The sequence below is a fragment of the Herpailurus yagouaroundi genome, unplaced genomic scaffold, assembly GCF_014898765.1.
Source record: "Herpailurus yagouaroundi ecotype Mexico unplaced genomic scaffold, PumYag 160, whole genome shotgun sequence".
Classification (NCBI taxonomy): domain Eukaryota; kingdom Metazoa; phylum Chordata; class Mammalia; order Carnivora; family Felidae; genus Herpailurus; species Herpailurus yagouaroundi.
In genome coordinates, this window is record NW_024412401.1 from 37,644,607 (window position 1) to 37,662,050 (window position 17,444).

At 51.4% G+C, this 17,444-nt stretch overlaps 1 protein-coding gene across 24 annotated transcripts in view; it reads left to right on the plus strand.

Annotated features, from left to right (window-relative positions):
- ZNF618 (zinc finger protein 618) overlaps window positions 1-17,444 on the plus strand; it is a 184,908-nt gene that overhangs the window by 109,363 nt on the left and 58,101 nt on the right. For all 24 annotated transcript variants that reach the window (XM_040482043.1, XM_040482046.1, XM_040482044.1 and 21 more), the window contains exon 3: window positions 10,044-10,303. In XM_040482043.1, the coding sequence (XP_040337977.1) occupies window positions 10,044-10,303 (260 nt within the window). The remainder of the gene's footprint in view (window positions 1-10,043; window positions 10,304-17,444) is intronic.

Sequence of the window (17,444 nt, forward strand, 5' to 3'; positions counted from 1 at the left end):
TATTTTAGGTTTAAATTAACCAGGGAATTAACTCTTAATATTTAAATCTTCATGCTGTCTTTCGGAACTGCAGTATTACCCAGCGTCGTGGCTGACTGACAACATACATTGAAGAAAATTCAGTGCCTACGAATTATCTCAAACTAATGATATATTTATGCATTGTAGGTTATTTTGAATTTCTAGACTGTTAAGAGTTGTTTAATAGGTTAATAGTTTTAATCTATTAATCTAATCTTTTCTGCTTGACTATTTATTAAAATATATCAGTGATACATGACAAATGGAAGCACAGATAATTCTGAGGGTTATTAAGGCATGGGCGATGTGAAGATTTGAAACACGGGTGGAATAGTAAACACACGGGCCTCGTTATCAGGGTTTGTGGAAACTGGGGTTTTGCTTTAGGGGTCTCTCTCTTGGTCCTTCCTGGCTGGTGGAAGCCGCAGTCTCCAACCTGGTTGCGATTCCTGTCCTCAACACTGAAAGCAGGAGACCCTGTGTCCAAAGGCCGTATCTGAACAGCAGCCATTTTAGAAGACTTCAAGGAGAGTTAGAGGTCAACAGTGAACAAAAGCCCAAGCACATTTCTCTGTGGCAGACGTGGAACTCCTCGTTCCTTAATTTTATCGCGTTTCTATGTTGTTGTTTGAAGCATCTTAGCATGTGCCCCTGTCTGTCCGGATGCTGAGGATACAGTAGGAGATGAGGGGATGTACTCGTCTCTTGGAATTTCTGGTCCATCAGTCGTTAATTTGTTCATTCATTCAACAGGTGTTTTGTTGTCGTTGTTTTTAGTCGTCTCTTCTTTTGAGAAGAGAAACAGAAGTCCTCCAAGTGATTCAAAGCCCAGGCGTTAGAGTTGGGCAGATCTGATTGAATCCCATTCTGTCACTAGGAAGCTGTGTGGCCATGAAAAAGTCACTCTGTTTCTCTGATTCTCAGTTTTCTTATCTTAAAGCAAAACTACCCAGCCTGTCAGGCGTTGTGATATGCCTGGCATCAGTGGGACGGTGCATGGATCCGGTGTGAAGCACCATGCCTGGCATGTCACAGCCACCCAGTACACCACAGGGGCCCTTGTCCTCACTCCCTCATTATGGTACCGTTGCCGTTCTCACCTCCACCTTCACGCTGGCGTATCTGTCTCCGGTGATTGTCTGCTTGTGTCGTTCAGCAGACATTAGCTGTCATCTGCTGGGAGCCGGGCACGGGGATACAAAATGGCAGTGGGGTAGAGCCCTTACCCCTGGAGGTCTCTCCTAGGCACGTGGAATCAGAGAGCACATTCAGAGCAGGAGCCTAGAAGCAGAGGGGGCACTCTCAGAAACCACAGGGCTGAGGCTGCAGGCTCCCTGATGGATGTCAGAGAGAGTAGCCACTGGGGAGCCCAGCGCCCCATCTTGGGCCCTGCAGCCTCACGAGCAGGTGTCGTTTTGCAGGACAGATCATCACTTGGTGCACCTTAGACTTTCATGTCTTCTATGTTAGCAATATCTCAACAAAACTGGAGGCCCCGTGTTATCAGAGAAGAGCAGGGAGTCCGGTGTGGCCAGCAAGGGGGGTGTGTTAGCAGATGAGGCCAGCGGGCGCTTGGAACATGTCGCAGGGAGCCCTGAGGGTTGGGACGAGGGCTCTGGCTGTTATTCTGGCTGAGATGTGGAACCACAGTGGGTTTTGGGCCTAGAGGTGACATCACCTGGCTTGTTTGGACGGGACCGCCTTGGCAGCCCTGTTGAACGTCGACATCGGGGCGTTGGGCAGGGGTAGGAGCAGGAGACCGGCTGTGAGGTATGGGGGTGTGGTTGTGTGTGGTTATGGCAGCAAGACAGGAGGCAGGGGAAGGCAGCTGGGACCCGGGGGTGGGCAGGTGCTGGGAAAGAGTAGCCAGGTTCTGGACATACCTCAAAGGGGGAGTTGACAGGATCTGCCAGTAGGGAACAGAGGTTAGTTCCAGAGCCGGGGCCCGAGAAGCTGGAGGGATGTAATTGCTACTAACTGAAATAAAGTCTGCAGTTATTTGACGGTGGCATCGTGGACTCAAGCTGTAGTGGGATGGGAGTCAGAAGGATAGTTGTCTTGACTTGGGGGGAGGTATGTTACAACAGCTCAGTTGGGGCCTGTTAAATATGGGTCCCTGTGGGGCATCCAGGAGGAGGTGTCCAGCAGGCAGTTTTGTGTGTGTGCAGATCTGGAGTTTGGGGGGAAGTCCAAGCTGGAGACAGAATTCGAGATTCATCATCGCATTGTTAATATTTAAAAACATGAGTCTGGATGAGATCACTTTAGGGAGTGAGTGTGGATAAAGATGGGAGAGGTTCTAGAACTGATCCTTGGGGCATGTCAGTATATAAGGGTTGGGCTGGTGAAGAGGAATTAGCAGAAGATAGAGGAGGGGCCCACCAGGCGAGCACAGAGCCAAAGGGAACAAAGAGCTGGACAGAGGAGAGAGGGAGGAGCTCGTCCAGGGCTACTGACAGAGGACAAGGTCGCTGAGGACGGGAAGGGACCGTAGGCTCTAGGAGCATGGAGGTCACCAGGGGCCTTGGGAAGAACAGCCCTGGTGGAACGGGGGAGGCAGAAGCCTCATTGGACTTGGAAGCATTGCCAAGGAGGGCCCTGCTGATTCCCGAATAGGAAGAATCCTTTGCTCTTAGATCATCGGTAGGTAGGCACTTGTGTAGCGCAGGAGGACTTGGTCAGCGGTCAGCCCGTGCATCAGGGTAAATGCTGACCCTGAAGTCATGGCTGGATGTGCATTAATTCTTTTAACACCCCGTGCATTTGTGGAGAGTGTGTTTAAGCTCAGCTTGAGGCTACTTAACCCTCATTCCTAATGAGCGGAGTCTTTTAATGAAGTTTTATTCTAGAGGGAGTTAACTAAGTCATTATTTACACACTGATTAGAGATCTGCCCCCTCCCCCACCACCCTTAACATTGTTTCCGGTGGCTCAAGTGCCAGAGTGAAGAGGCAGTAGCCTTTGCAGGAGGTGGGTGGTCCTCAGGCAGAGCCTCAGGGCACACGCATTCACTGTTCCCCGCCCTGTGCAAGGAGACCCTTACCCTGCTGGGTGGAGGTCCAGCCTCTACCGCTGCCTTAGATTCCAAGTCCCTCGTCATGCAGGTGGGAAAACCGAATCAGGCAGGGGTAGGACTGATCTCCGGTGTGCTGAGGATCCCTCGCAAGTACCGTGACCTGGCAGAGCTTCAGGATTAGCATTTTTGGTGGAACGATGAAGAAATTATACCCGCAAGCAAGCAAAGTTGTCTGACTCCTGGGCACATGACGTCATCTGAAACTCGTCCTCCCACACGGTCAGAAATGTCATGGCCTTTGGGTCCCCGGTCCACTGATTCAGGGTTTAGTGGGAACAGCACCCGGATAGGAGTCGGGAAAATTGTTTCTGGTCCCTGGAAGGTGCGTGACCTCGCGCATGCCCTTCGTTCACAGTGTTGATTGAGTTGCTGCCGCGCACGGGGCGGCGGTGCCGGGGCTGGGCCTCGTTCTGTGCTTCAGTGTCTGCATCTGGCTGCAGGGCTCTTGTGGATGCCAGATGGGGAGGGGCGGGCCCAAGCACTTGAAGAGCCATCTGGCAAAACCCAGAGGAAGAGATTTGTTTCTGAAACTTTCCCAGGCAGGCTCTGCGGGCACATTGGACTGGCCGCACGCGGCGCTGGGGATGAGTAAGAACGAAGCAGAAGAAGGCTGAGGGTGGTGGAGGGCGGTGGTTTGCAGACTTAATTGCGGTGGAGCGGGTTCTTCAGAGTCTAACACAGGGAGGGTATTAGTCTCCTGCGGCTGCTGTAACAAATTACCACAAGCTGGGGAGCTTAAAACAGAAGCTTGTTCTCTCACGCTTTTGGAGGCTCCAGGGGACAATCTGTTCTTTGCCTCTTGCAGCTCTCGTGTCTGTAGCCTTCCTCGACCTGTGGCTGCATTTCTCTAATCTCTGCCTTGGTGGTCATGTTGCCTTCTCTTGTCTGCACTGTCCCTTCTTCTGTCTGTCTTACAAGGACATTGGTCCTTGCATTTAGGGTCCACCTAAGGTAATTCACAATGATCCCGTCTTAAAGTCCTAAAATTAAATACATCCATCTGCAAAGAGGCTTTTTCCAAGTCAGGTCACATTCATAGGTTCTGGAGATTAAGATGTGGGCATATCTTAGGTGGGGGGGGGGGGGCGCGGGGCCGCGCACCATTTACCCCACTACAGAGAGAAAGAAGCACATATATGTAGTACATCAGGCTAAAATCAAAGAGAGAGTAGGGGTCTTGGAGCCCCACTCAACACCACTCTTTTCATTCAGGCCTCATTCAGTCCTCTGGACCATTGCTGTGGAACCCTTAAGCCTCCAAGGAACACACTTTGAGAACCATTGCTCTAATGAGGGGTCACCGTTCTTAGGGGGCAAGGAGGTCACTTGGTCTGGCTTCTCTCTTGGCATGCGCAGTAACCAGTGACCACAGACGGTATATTCTTACCGAGAAACATCCTTTTAGTGCCTGACTTTAGATTTTATGTTGAAGTGTGACTCAGGTTAAATATAAAATTCATAGCATATCTTGAGCAACTATTTTGTAGTTATCTATATATAAATCTATTTTACAGCGACACAAATAGAATAGATTATGGAGTGTCAGCATGTAGATAGATTCCGAGTGCTTTTTCACTAATATACCTAATGATTCGTGCTGAGAATATCCAAGGGCTCCACTGTACATTTAAATGGATATAATTAAAATAATGAGCTCTATTTTAAAAAATGATATATGAAAAAAATTTTTTTAAAGAAGTTAGAAGATGCTACACCACTAATTCAAAGTGATGTAAGTACTTCGGTGATTCCATTGTTATTAGGACACCTAATTAAATGCAAAGCACCCGAGAAAAGCAACATTTGGGCTTGTAAATCTACAGCATGGAGCGGGGAGAAGTTGCCAGTGTCCTTGGTACCTCCAGGGCTCAGGGATATCCCATTTAAGGGAGTGCCTTTCGGGGGACAGGATAGCTCATGTAGCTCGCAGAGTAAGAGTCTCCTGTGTGGGGGTGGATGGGCATTCAGAAAGGGGGTCTGACTCCACCTCCAGCAGATAAGAAAGGCCTCCCAGAGGTGAGGATGTCCTCATGAATCAGTGATGTCATCATCATGGCAGGTGCCATATATGGAAATCTAGTTTGCCCCAGCTCCCTGGCTCATCTCTCACCCCCACATTGGCAAGGATCATGGTCCCTCTTTAACAGACAAGGAAACTGAGGTTCAGAGGGGGAGCCCAGCCCGAGGTCACAGGGCGTGTGAGTGCCCAGCCTGTCTGATTCCAGCAACTCCTCCCTCCCATCAGGACGTCCTGATGCTGGCAGGGGTGCCTGAGAGCAGGAAAGGACACCGAGTCTGTTTGGGTGGGTGGACAAGCATTCGTAGTTCTCAGGCTGAGCTTCCAGGTGTCGGCAGTGAATTGAGGGTATTTCAGGGGGAGGGTCTGTTCTGTTCCTTCTCCGTGACCTCAGTTGTGGGGAGCACAAGCAGGTTGGACCCTTCATCTCCACTGGGCCTCTTTGCTGTCCTGGGGAACACATCTGCCCTGTGCTTGGGGCTTAACCCTTTGTGCAGGCAGGTTCAGGACCAGCCAGGGCCAAGCCAGAGGGAATCCTCAGCTACCAGCCTGCCTAGCAGCCACCCTGAGACCCGCGGGCTTTGTTCTTGCCGGGCTGGCATTCGGGTTCAGACAGGGTCCCCGAGCTCCACCCCTGTGCCCAGTGAGCCAGCAGGATTGGTGGTTAGCATCCCCGTGGTCCGTCTCTGTCAGGGAGCAGCGACTTTAGCAGCTGTCACCGGTTCCCATGGGCATGATCACCTCTGCTGTATGAGTCACTCTAGATGAGGTCCTGGATTTACATTTTTGTGGTCGATCTTCACAATACCTTTTGAGCGGATACGGGGCTCCCCACATCATTTATGTGGAAACAGGCTCAGAGAGGGTCAGGGGCTCACTCAGGGTCACCAGCTGGGATGTGATGGTGATGGGATTTAAACCCCTGTTGATTTACCTCCACAGCCCCTGCACGTCTGTGCCATGTAAGACCCTTCCCCTGTGTCCTCTGCATGCTTCCCTCCCCTGCACCCCTACATAAGACCATAGATATGTGTAGGACATCTCCACTGGGGCCACCTTGCAGACATTGCCTTGTCTCTGCCTCACAGCGCTGTGAGGTTGGTGCTGTGTTTATCCCCATCGTACGGGTGTGAAGACTGAGGCTTAGGGGATTGGGAGTCACTTGTGCAGGAACCCACAGCTTGGTGGTGGTTCCAAAATTGGCCGTGGGACCATCCAGCTTCAGAACCTCCCATCTTAGTTCGTCACATGGGGTTCCTGCCAGGCTCTCTGCCCGCCTCTGCTCTGGTGCCCCAGCACCAGGGAGACCTCACTCCCAGGACATCCCCTTCTGTTGTGACTGGCTGCAGACTGTCCTCCCTTCCTGAAGCCATAGCTATTCCCTGGTCACTTCTTAGACCTGCGGCTCCTGTGGCTCCTGGGGCCTCACTGAACTAAGAGGCTTTTTAGTCCTGTGATGACTTTTTTTTTTTTTTTAACATTTATTTATTTTTGAAAGACCGAGATCGAGTACAAACGGGGGAGGGGCAGAGAGAGAGGGAGACGCAGAATCCGAACCAGGCTCCAGGCTCTGAGCTGTCAGCAAAGAGCCCGACGCAGGGCTCCGATCCACAACCTGTGAAATCATGATCTCATGATCTGAGCTGAAGTTGGATGCTTAGCCGACGGAGCCACCCAGGTGCCCTTGTCCTGTGATGACTCTTAAACACAGCAGGGAGTGGGTAGGCTTATCCCTTCCCAGGGGCACTGGTCCTCAACAAGGGGGCTCTGGTTCAAGATACCCCCTTGGAGGAAGCAGCAGCCAGAAAAGTCAGGCAGTCTGCCTTCCTCTGGCTTACCCACTAGCACCACGGTTTGGACTGTTCTAGATGCAGAAGGTCAAAGAGTGGGTGGTGTGGGAGCTGCCAGAGGCAGGTGGGCAGGCTTCCCTCTGTAGGTTTCTCCCCGAGTCTCAGCGCACCGTGGCTAAGACCCATCTTACTACCCGTGTAACTTGGATCAGGTCACTTTTCTCAGTGCCTCTGTTTCCTCATCTGTAAAGCAGAGAAATCCCAGGACTTCTTCACCATTTGTTAACTGAGATGAAAGAGATGAAAAGAGTCCATATATTAGAACAGTCCCGGCACATAAAAAGCAACTTCAGTGTTTCTTCAGTAAGTAAGAGAAATGAACACTGAGGCGATCGAACCATCCCGATCTATGTTTCCTGATGCAGAGAAGGGTAAGAACCCAAAGGGTGTATGGTGGCCCTGATGTGGCACACGCCGGGAGGAGGCGTCACTGGGCCCACTGAGTGCTAAGGATGCCGTAACAGTTCGTCATTATTAAGAACAGTAATGATGACCATGTCTTGATAGCTGTTACAGGCCAGCCACTGTGCTGAGTGTTTTGTTAGTTATTGAAATCTGCCTGCCAATCCTGTTAGCTCCATTTTGCAGATGGGAAAACTGGGGCGTGGAGGTTGGGCAGCTGGTGGCTCAAGTCACACAGCAAGGAGGTGCCTGACCGGACAGCCCTGGCTCCTGGCTGGTTCCCCACAAGCCTGCCTTTTTTTAAGACATTTTCTTTCTAACGTTTATTTATTTTTGAGAGAGACAGAGAGCGAGCAGAGAGAGGCAGAGAATCCCAAGCAGGCCCTGTGCCATCAGCGCGGAGCCCGATGCGGGGCTTGAACACAAACCAGGAGATCATGACTTGAACTGAAATCAAGACTCAGACGCCCAACTGACTGAGTCACCCGGGCCACTCCCAGCCTACCTTTTCACTCTCGCTTGGTCCATCTGAGTCCTGAGCAGTAGTCAGCTCGAGCTGCCATTACAGAAGACCACAGGCCGGGTGGCTTGGACAACAGAAATATATTGTCACACGGTCCTGAAGAGTGGAAGTCTGAGATCACAGTGCCAGCACAGTTGGGTTCTGGTGAGAACCCTCTTCCTGGCTTACAGACAGCCACCTTCTCTCTGTGTCCTCACGTGGTGGGGAGACAGAGATTTCTCTTCCTGTTCTGTCAGATTAGGTCCCTATAACTTTATTTATTAACCTTAATTATCTCTTAAAGACCCTGTGTCCAGCTGTAGTTGTGTTGGGGATTAAGAGTTCACCATACAGGGGCGCCTGGGTGGCTCAGTCAGTTAAGTGTCCGACTTTGGCTCAGGTCATGATCTCGCAGTTCGTGGGTTCAAGCCCCACGTTGGGCTCTGTGCTGACAGCTCAGAGCCTGGAGCCCACTTCAGATTCTATGTCTCTCTCTCTCTCTCTCTCTCTGCCCCTCCCCTGCTCTCTCTTTCTCTCTCTGTCTTTCTCAAGAATAAATAAACATTAAAAAAAAAAAAAAAGATTTCACCATACAAATTGGGCAGGTCAGGGACACAGTTCAGTCCATACTAGGACCTCCCCAGTGGCCTTTTGCTGTCCCCTCCTCATTAGCTGGGACCCTCCTCCTCTCTTTGCTCAGTCACCAATCTGAGAGAAAGTTCAGAGCTGGGAGGGACAGCGAATGTGATAAAAACTCATGCTCCTGTGACAGATGGAGCTATTGAAGCCCAGAGAAGAGAAAAGTCTTGTCCAAAGTCCTACAACAAGCCCACTTCAGATCCAGGGTCACAACCCGGGTCCCTGCCTCCCAGCCTGGCACCTCCACAAAGCTCAGTTGGCATGCTAGTGGGCTTGCCTGAGTGTGCTTCAAGTGTGGGCCTTCAAGTTCAGTCCAGAAGCTTCTCTGAAGCAGTGGAGAGGGCCAGATGTGACAGGGTGGGATCCCTGGGCTGGCACGTGATGTGATCTCCCAGTGTGGCACACCTTGGCCTCAATACCTCAGAGGTGGGAGTGATCATGATGATCCCCTTGCCGGAAGGCTCCCCCTTATGATAACACAGAGAGTCACGTTGAACCGCTGTGTTCAAGAGATGTCAAGGCTTCATGCCTTGGCCTGCCACTTGTCTTGTGTGTGGCCCTGGGCAAGTCCCACTTGTGCTCTGGGCCACAGTGTGCCCCCCCATAAAGGAGGTTCGGTGGTCTGTGCCCTCCCTGCCCACCTCAGTATTGAGCTCATTACCTTGAGAATGTTTTCTGGTATTTGCAGAGCCACGTGGAAGCCAGAATGGTAAGGTCTGAGTGAGGCTTTTGGCTTGTAGTCTCCCGTCCGTGAGATGGAACAGGGAGGGGCTTGGATGAATCTCATCAAGCCACTTAAACCCTTGCTGTCCAAAGTGCAGGTCGAAGACCAGCAGCATCTGCCTTGCTGCACGCTTGGTAGAAAAGCAGAATCTCAGGACGCCTGGCTCACGGTTTGTGAGATTGAGCCCCGTGTCAGGTTCTTTGCTGTCAGCTCGGAGCCTGCTTGGGTTTCTCTCTTTCTCTCTCTCTCTCTCTCTCTCTCTCCCCGTCCCTCCCCTGCTCATGCTCTTCTCTCCCTCTCAACAATAAATAAACATGAAAGAAAAAGAAAGAAAGAAAGAAAGAAAGAAAAGAAGAAAGAGAGAGAGAAAGAGAGAAAGCAAGAAAAGCAGAGTTTTAGGCTAAACCCCAGATCTGCTGAACCAGAATCTGCATTTTACCAAGATTCTCAGCGGATTGATGTGCGTATCAAACCTGGAGAAGAACTGATTTCGACCACCCGTAGCTGCCCTCGTAGGTCTTTTCTAGCCCCAGTTACAGGAGTTACTGGGCACATTTAGACCTCTTTAGATCTGTAAAATGAGTGGCGTTGGAGCCATACTAGCCCAGTGATTTTCAAACGGTGTTCCTCGGAGCCCTGGGGTTCCCTGGAGGACCCATAGGGGCCGCCATGGGTGCCGGTGCTTCAAGGTGAGATTCACGGAGAAATGGGTCTGTCACTAAACATTTTGCAACCCTCTGGGCTGGTGGGCTCCCAGATAGGTCTGGGGGCTGGCATGGGGTCCACGCTGAACAGACTCTCTTCTTTCCCAGGGAGCGCTTGAAGCGCAGCCAGAGGAGCACCAAGGTGGAGGGGCCCGAGCCCGCGCCGGCCGAGGCCTCCCTGAGTGCCGAGCAGGGAACGATGACGGAGGTGAAGGTGAAGACAGAGCTACCTGATGACTACATCCAGGAGGTGATCTGGCAGGGGGAGGCCAAGGAGGAGAAGAAGGTGGTCAGCAAGGACGGGCCAGGCGACGTGCCCGCCGAGATCTGCGTGGTGATCGGTGGCGTTCGTAACCAGCAGACCCTCGGTGAGTGCCTCTCCGTGCGGGTCAGGGCCGGGACCCGGGCGTGGGGTCAGAGTCCTGGAGAGAAGAGTCCTGCCTGTCCTTGGCTGAGAGAACCTTAGGTGGCTTCGCTTTGCCCTTGGGGAAGGACGTAGGCTCCTTAGACCTGCCTCTGCTTGGACAGTTGTAGTCTGGACCTCTTCTTTCCTTCCCTGACATGCCGGAGCCCTATCTGTGCTTTAAGACTTGCTCGGGTCAGATGCCCGGAACTTTCTGTAGGTGTGGCAAATCCCTCATGGCGTGGGCTCCCGTGCCCCAGGTAGGTCTAGCACCACCACGTCGCTCGTTGTCCTAAATGCCTGTCTGCATTTATTTTCTCCTTGGCTTCACCGCGGGCTCCTGCAAGCAGCTCCCAGTGCACGTCCTGCTTGGAACAGGCCCCCTCGGGACCGGACTCTTGACAGACTGGCACCTTCCCCTGTCTCTTCTGGTCTGGGTCAGGTTCAGAGGAGCTCTGTGGAAATGAGTTTCTTAGAAATTCTCTCTCCCCCCTCACTTTCCAGCGGGAGCCAGGGGATTCCCCTCAGGGCCACCTGCACCTGGCGGGGCTCACAGACCCAGATGCCCGCAAGGCCTCCCCCAAAACACACACAGAGGGGCTCGGTCCTCAGCTGCCGCCGGAACTGGGTGGGAGATGGGCTCAGTGTAGACGTGCCACACGCCAGAAGTGAGAAATCTGAGGTGAATTCTTTTGGCTTTAAATGTTGGCAACTAATCTGACTTTTGAAATCTGCCAAGCAAAACAAACCTGTCTGTGGGTCGGAGTCACTCCGAGGCCACAGGTTTGCAAACCCTGGTCTGTGAAGTCCGCCTCACCTGCCATGGAGGACTTGTCTCGCCTGTTCCCAGACTTCTCATCCGCGCTGCTCCACGTTTCCCGTGCTCAGTGTGTTCTTAGACGCTGCCGCCCCCCCTCCTCTCTGCCTGTCCTTCCTGGTCCAGCTCTGGCTCACTTCCTCCTGACTTCTGGCTCACGTCCCATGTCTGGCACACAGGGCCTTGTGCAGAGATTCCCCTGTTGCGTGTCCCCAAGTTTATGCTCAAGTCCTGTTGCCTTTTCTTCCCAGCTGCCGAGGCTCAACCTCGTGTTCCCTTTCCCGGCTGTTCTCTGCGGTTCCTTGTGACCCTGTCAGCCCCATCTGGGTCATTGCGGCATCCCACTGACAGCCATGCCTGTGTGTCTTTCTGCCCTCACCTGCCCTCTACTCTGGCTGCCAGGGGCCTTGGCAAAAACAAATCAGTGACCATGTCACTCCTTGCTAATAAACTTGGGGTTTCCCACTCCTCTGTGTCAGGTCAAGGCCATAGTATCAAGATCCTCTGTAGCCTGATCCCTCTTTCCTATTTATGATCTTTTTGGTCCTTTCGTTCTAGCACACTCTGCCTTTATGCAGCATTTCTTGCCCTTTGCTCATACCGTTCCCTCTCCCTGGAAAGCCTTTGTCCATTTCCACATGCCCAAATCCAGCCCATCTTTGAAGGCCGGCTGCTGTGCCGCCACCTTCCAGAAGCTTTCTTGAATCTCTTCTGGTCAGAGTTCCATTTATACCCTACCCCTCACGTGAGTACTTCCCGTTATTTATTAAAAAAAATTTTTTTTAAGTTTATTTACTTATTTTGAGAGAGAGAGAGGTGGAGAGAGAATGCCAAGCAGGCTCTGCGCTGTCAGTGAAGAGCCTGACGTGGAGCTCGAATCCACAAACCTAAGACATCATGACCTGAGCCGAGATCACGTCAGATGCTTAACCGACTGAGCCACCCAGGCGGCTTTCCCATTATCTATTTTAAATTAGAGGGGCCTTGCCTGTGCCTACCTCTGCCACGAGACTAGGAGCCCCTAGACTTTTCTGACCCGTGCCTCTGTGCTCTCTGCTCCCACCCCACAGTGCCTAGTAGGGACTGGCTTCTAGGGAGCAGTATTGACATTGGAGCCATAACTGTCAGGATGGGGCTAAGTTATGCCTCCGTAACAAACGAGCCTGAGAGTGATGAGATCTTAGTAGCTCAAAACCACAAAGGTTTATTTCTTAAGTCATATTACGTGCCCATTGTGGGTCATCTGGGGGCTCTGCTCTGGACCCAGGCTAAAAGCAGCTATTGTATGAAATGCTGCCAGCCAAGGGACAGAGGGAGAGAAAGCTCTGGAGAGATTCACACTAGCTATTACCTGCTACAGCCCAGAAAGGAGAAAAGTTAAGTTCTCTCCCTGTCATTGGCCTCATTAGTCACATGGCCCCTCCCAATCTCAGGTGGCCGGGAAATGCCACCATCCCTCATGACAGAATTGGAATGAACCAGAAGTATTTGGTGAAGAGCAGGAGTAACTTAGCTCAGTGCCCAGTGGAAGAAGGGGCTTATCAGGAGCCCATGTCTGTCCTTCTTACCTCAGTATTCACTCTCCCAGAGCCAAGGCCAGTGTTAGCTACCCCAAGAGAGGGTGTGCCCTTCCTCACTTTGGGGTGTGTGTTTTGAGACTCATGGGGCCCAGTAGATATATATATATGTGTCTTCACCCGGAGACGGCCAGTGAAGGGTAGTTGTATCTGAATCTTGGGCTGGAGCCAGCAGCCAGGATTTGGTGGGGAAGGCCTATAGCAGCCATGCTAGGCAAGTGTTGGGAGGAGTCCTCCCTGGGCCAGCTGCCTGCACAGCAAGAGGCCCCACGGCCTCGTGCCAGCCTCTGATGGTGATTACCAACTCAGCGGCTGCTCAGCAGCAGGGTCCTTGGCCTTGCTGTGCCTTAGTGTCCTCTTCTATCCAGTGAGGCATGCTCCCTGTCCTGCCCACCTCATGGGTGTGCAAATCAAAAGAGGCGGGTGGAGGAGGACAGCATTGTGCAGAGAGAATGAGCTTGGGTTTTCAGTCTGGAAGTGAATCCGGGCTCTCTGACATAATAGCTGTCGGACCTCAGGCAGGCTACTTGACCTCTCTGTGCCTCAGTTCTCACAATTGCAAATTCCTGGGGTTCTGTGAAGATTCGATAAGATGATGTACATAAAGCACTCAGCATTGTACTTCCTAAATGATTTGCTATTATTATCAGTAGTATTAGTGTGACTTCAAGGGGGAAGAGTACCTCTTTGAAGTACCACTTCAAGGGGGAAGAGTGGTAATAGTTTCTGCTTTTTTCTAAAGCCTAAGAAATAAGCCAGTGTGGTGTAGAGAAAAAAAAAAATGGGGTGGGGAAAAAGGCTGGCACTGGATGAGGTGTCAGAAGACATGGGCTCTAACTGAGCGTCTAATTTGAGTCTCAATTTTCTCATCTGAGGACTGGACAGGGCAATCTGTCCTATCCCTGGGGCCCCTTCTAGTCCTCCCTCCCTAGAATCCAGGGACATTTCTAAGTAACCTGCTTTTGGCAAACTCTTCACGAAAAAGGAGTAAAGTCACAAGTCAGAGGAGTAAAAAAGAGAAAAAGGAATAAAGCCACTCCCGCAAGTCAGGAGTGGAGCCGCCATTTTGGAGCCTGTACTGTCACAGGGCCTGGGAGCACTTCCTGCTCGTTATGGAGGCTCATCTCGCATCCATCAAGGCAGACCTTCCTCCTCGAGGGTGTAGTTTCTACCGACGGTCAGGCTCAGAGAAATCTGGTTTGGCCTCAGTGCCAGGAAAGAAAAGCATTAAAAAAAAAAATAGTTAGAATTGAGCTTTTTGAATTCATCTCATCTCAAGACAACAACTAGATTTTGTCTTGTGGGCCAAGTAATTGCTGCTGTTTATAAGGAGTCCTGTATTCACCATTCTAAAGGGTGGCATGATTGATTATTGATGTCTGCCATGGACGTGGAGACGGTCAGTGGGGTATACGTGCCATAGATTTGACCCCCCTTATCCCCTCATTTTATAGAGGGGCAAACAATTCTACAGAAAGGAAGAGTTGCCCTGGGCCACACAGCAAGTCAGTGATGTTTCCTTCCACTTCCTGAAGGGTCCATCCCCCTCACAGCAAACCCCTCCCACCTGGAAGGAAAACAAGGAGGGAAAGCCCTCTCAGGGACGTGGCCAGGGGCAGAATGCCGGTTAGAGCCATCCCTTTAAATGTGCACCTGCCACGGTGTGCATTCCGTGCCCCGGTGGCCGGGTGTCGTGGAGTTAACGTGTTCCTCCGGCACTTGGCAGAGAAGCATGAGGTTCTGCAGAGCCAAGGGCCTCCGGAGCGCCCTGCTCACCCAGCCGCGCTCGGGGCTCAGAGCCGGCCTCTGTAGCCGAATAGAATAGCGTCCCTGTTTGGTCATTCCGTGCTGTGCCATGCGGGAACCTCCCGTTTGCCTTTCCTCTGAGCTCCATCCCCCCTTGTCCCCACCCCCGGGTCCTCACTGGTCCTGTAACTGCCATCAAACAAACAGTGTTCCCAATGACACAAACATCATCTGAGGCACTTCCCATGGAGGAGCTGGGGCTTGGACACGTGCGTGGCACTTGGCAGCTTCCCAGGCTGGGAGAGTCGGGAGGGGCATCCGTGCCCAGGAGGCTGGCTGCCAAGCTCGCAGTGTCGGCTGCCGTTTCCCAGCTGCCCAGAAGTTCCCCGTGCTGAGAAAGATATCTCTCACTCTTAGAAAGAACATCACTGCCACTGGAGCCAGTGTGGGGAAACTCAGGGGTTTTCAGCAAGAAGAGCAGAGATCGTAATATTGAACTTGATGACTTTATTGGATAAGACCAGAAGTGAAAGGAAGTGAGGCAACAGATTCCCGTTTCCACCTGTCAAGCTGCATGCGGACCTCTGCACAGCAGCCCGAGGAATGGTAGAGCCACACTTGAGGTTTCAAGAGCACCGTGGGGAATTCTGAACACAAGGTATTCCCGTTGTTACACCTCGGTCCACAGTCGTGGCAGGCATTGCTAACTGGTCCCTGCACACTGTAACAGTGCACTTCAGAATCCTTCTCAACACAGTGCTCACCAAGACGTCACTGCCAGTCAGCCAGAGTTGAAAAATACGAAGTGGAAACCTGCTTGCCCTTCTTGTCCTAGATGGTAAAGAGGAGGCAAGCGGAGTTTACAACAGTCAGGACATTCAGTCCCCGGAACATTTCCTGAGAGATAAGGATGCTCAGATGCCATGATCTTCGTGGTCAGAACGTACTACCAAGCAGTGGGTGCTCTTCTCTGTGGGGTGGGAGCATCGGCCCTTAATCCTGGGGAAGTTGCACATGAGGGAGCCCAGGAGGAGTAGCAGGTGCAGGAGCCCATGAAGGGAACAAGCACCCCGCTGGGCTCTCCTCAGATACGGGGGGTGTGGGCCAACCAGGTTATATCCAGAGAGTTCATTCTTGGCGTGGGGAGGAGCCCCAAAGAAGAGCTAAGGGCTCTTTGTCCTGGGGAGGAAGAGACTGGGAGCAGGGCCAGTGGGGGTGTGGGGGAGATGATGGGGGATAAGTATTCACAACTTGAAGCATTTGAGAGGGAGGGGAAGGAGCGGACACATTCTTTAGAATGTTGAGCTCCAACCGATACAGGGCCGTCACCAGGAGGTGATTTTAGCTCTGTAAAAGGAAGGCGTCTGTGACTGTGGGAACTGTTTAGAACCGGACATAGGCCTGTGAGGGAGAGAGTTCTGTCCTGGAAATCTCTGGACGGGATGCAGGAGACACAGTGAAGGCTCAGATGGGGGACTACATGGATGTTTCTGGGCAGTGAGCTTTGCGCATCAAGGGGTAGAGGTGTTTGCACACGTGCAGGGTTGCCCGGGGAGGAGGCGCAGGGAAAGGAGGCGGCGGCTCAGCCACGGCTCTGGAAGGAGCAGGCCGTCATTCAGACACGGCCATACGGGTTTTGGTCCGTGACAAACCCAGGCAGGGGTGCCAGGTCCCGCTCCGTGGCTCCAGCTGATAGTTTCCTGTTTCAGTAGGTTGTTGGCAGGGCTTTGTACCTGAGCCTGCCAGAACCAACACTCAGCTCTTTGCCACAGCCACCAGGGGAGCGGGGCAGAGAGTAGGGAAGTTCTGGCTGCCCTCCCGGGCACGTCTTATCTCTGCAACTGGCTCTTCATCTGCTGGTTCAAGGTGGGCAGGGGTCCTAGTTAGAGCGTCCCCGTGGGAAAGGGCCCCCGGACTATAATCCAGGAGACCCAGGACCTGCCCCGCTGTGGAGTCTTGGACAGGATCCTTAACCTCTCTGAGCCACACTGTCTTCATCGATCGGTGGGTGTAGTGACATCCGCCTGTCTTTCCAGTAGACTTGTTGGGGGCAGAGTGAAGTAATAGGTATGAAAGCGTTTTTACGCGGGAGACCCAAAATGCAAATCAGACACCAGCAGTATTAGCTGAAGCCTCAGGACATTGACATACCTGGGGTTACATCTGGAGAGACAGGAACCAAAAAGGTCAACGGCTTTCCAGCTTCTTTTTGTTCGTTACCTCCCAGAAGAATTTTGAGAAATCGTACATTCTTTCATATTTTTGAGTTGACGTCTCACATTTTTATCCAGAGTTTAGATAATTTCAACGGATATAATTTCTGGAGTATTGTGTAAAAAAAAAAAGTGTCATTTTGGAAATATAACCGTGAAACCATTGTTTTAAATGTATCCGAGAGAATCCAAACCCACTGCGGTTTGATATCTGCCATCATCCATTTAAAAAACATACGAACAAGCTCGTCTTTAACAGTCAGAAATTTTACATCTTTCCCTTCTCTCCTTGAACTCGTATTTCCAGTCCACTTCCCACGCAGGATTTTATCCTAATGTAATATATTTTTTATGCTTGAGAGTCTTTTATTGATCACTGTTTTACAGTCATCTCCCACAACAAGATGTACATAAATTGAAATAGAAATTTCTTAAAAATTTTGTTGGGGTCATAAAACTGTACTTTTTAAAACGCCCCCCCCAATCGAGTTATTATTAGTATACAGTTTGTCAAAAACAAATTCAGATAAACAGTAAATGTAAAAATAAACAATTAATTGAAAATGCGCCTCTTAATGAAATGGATGGGGCTTCATTTCTTTTTCAATTGGCTGCTGTTTCAGTGAATTAGTATTTCTTCTTGTTGCACGAGACAACATTCAGCTTTCATTTAACTCCTCTGTTTTGGTTTCCATGCGTGGAAGTACTTAGAAAGCTTAATCACATACATAAGGCACCAGGGATGGATGGAGT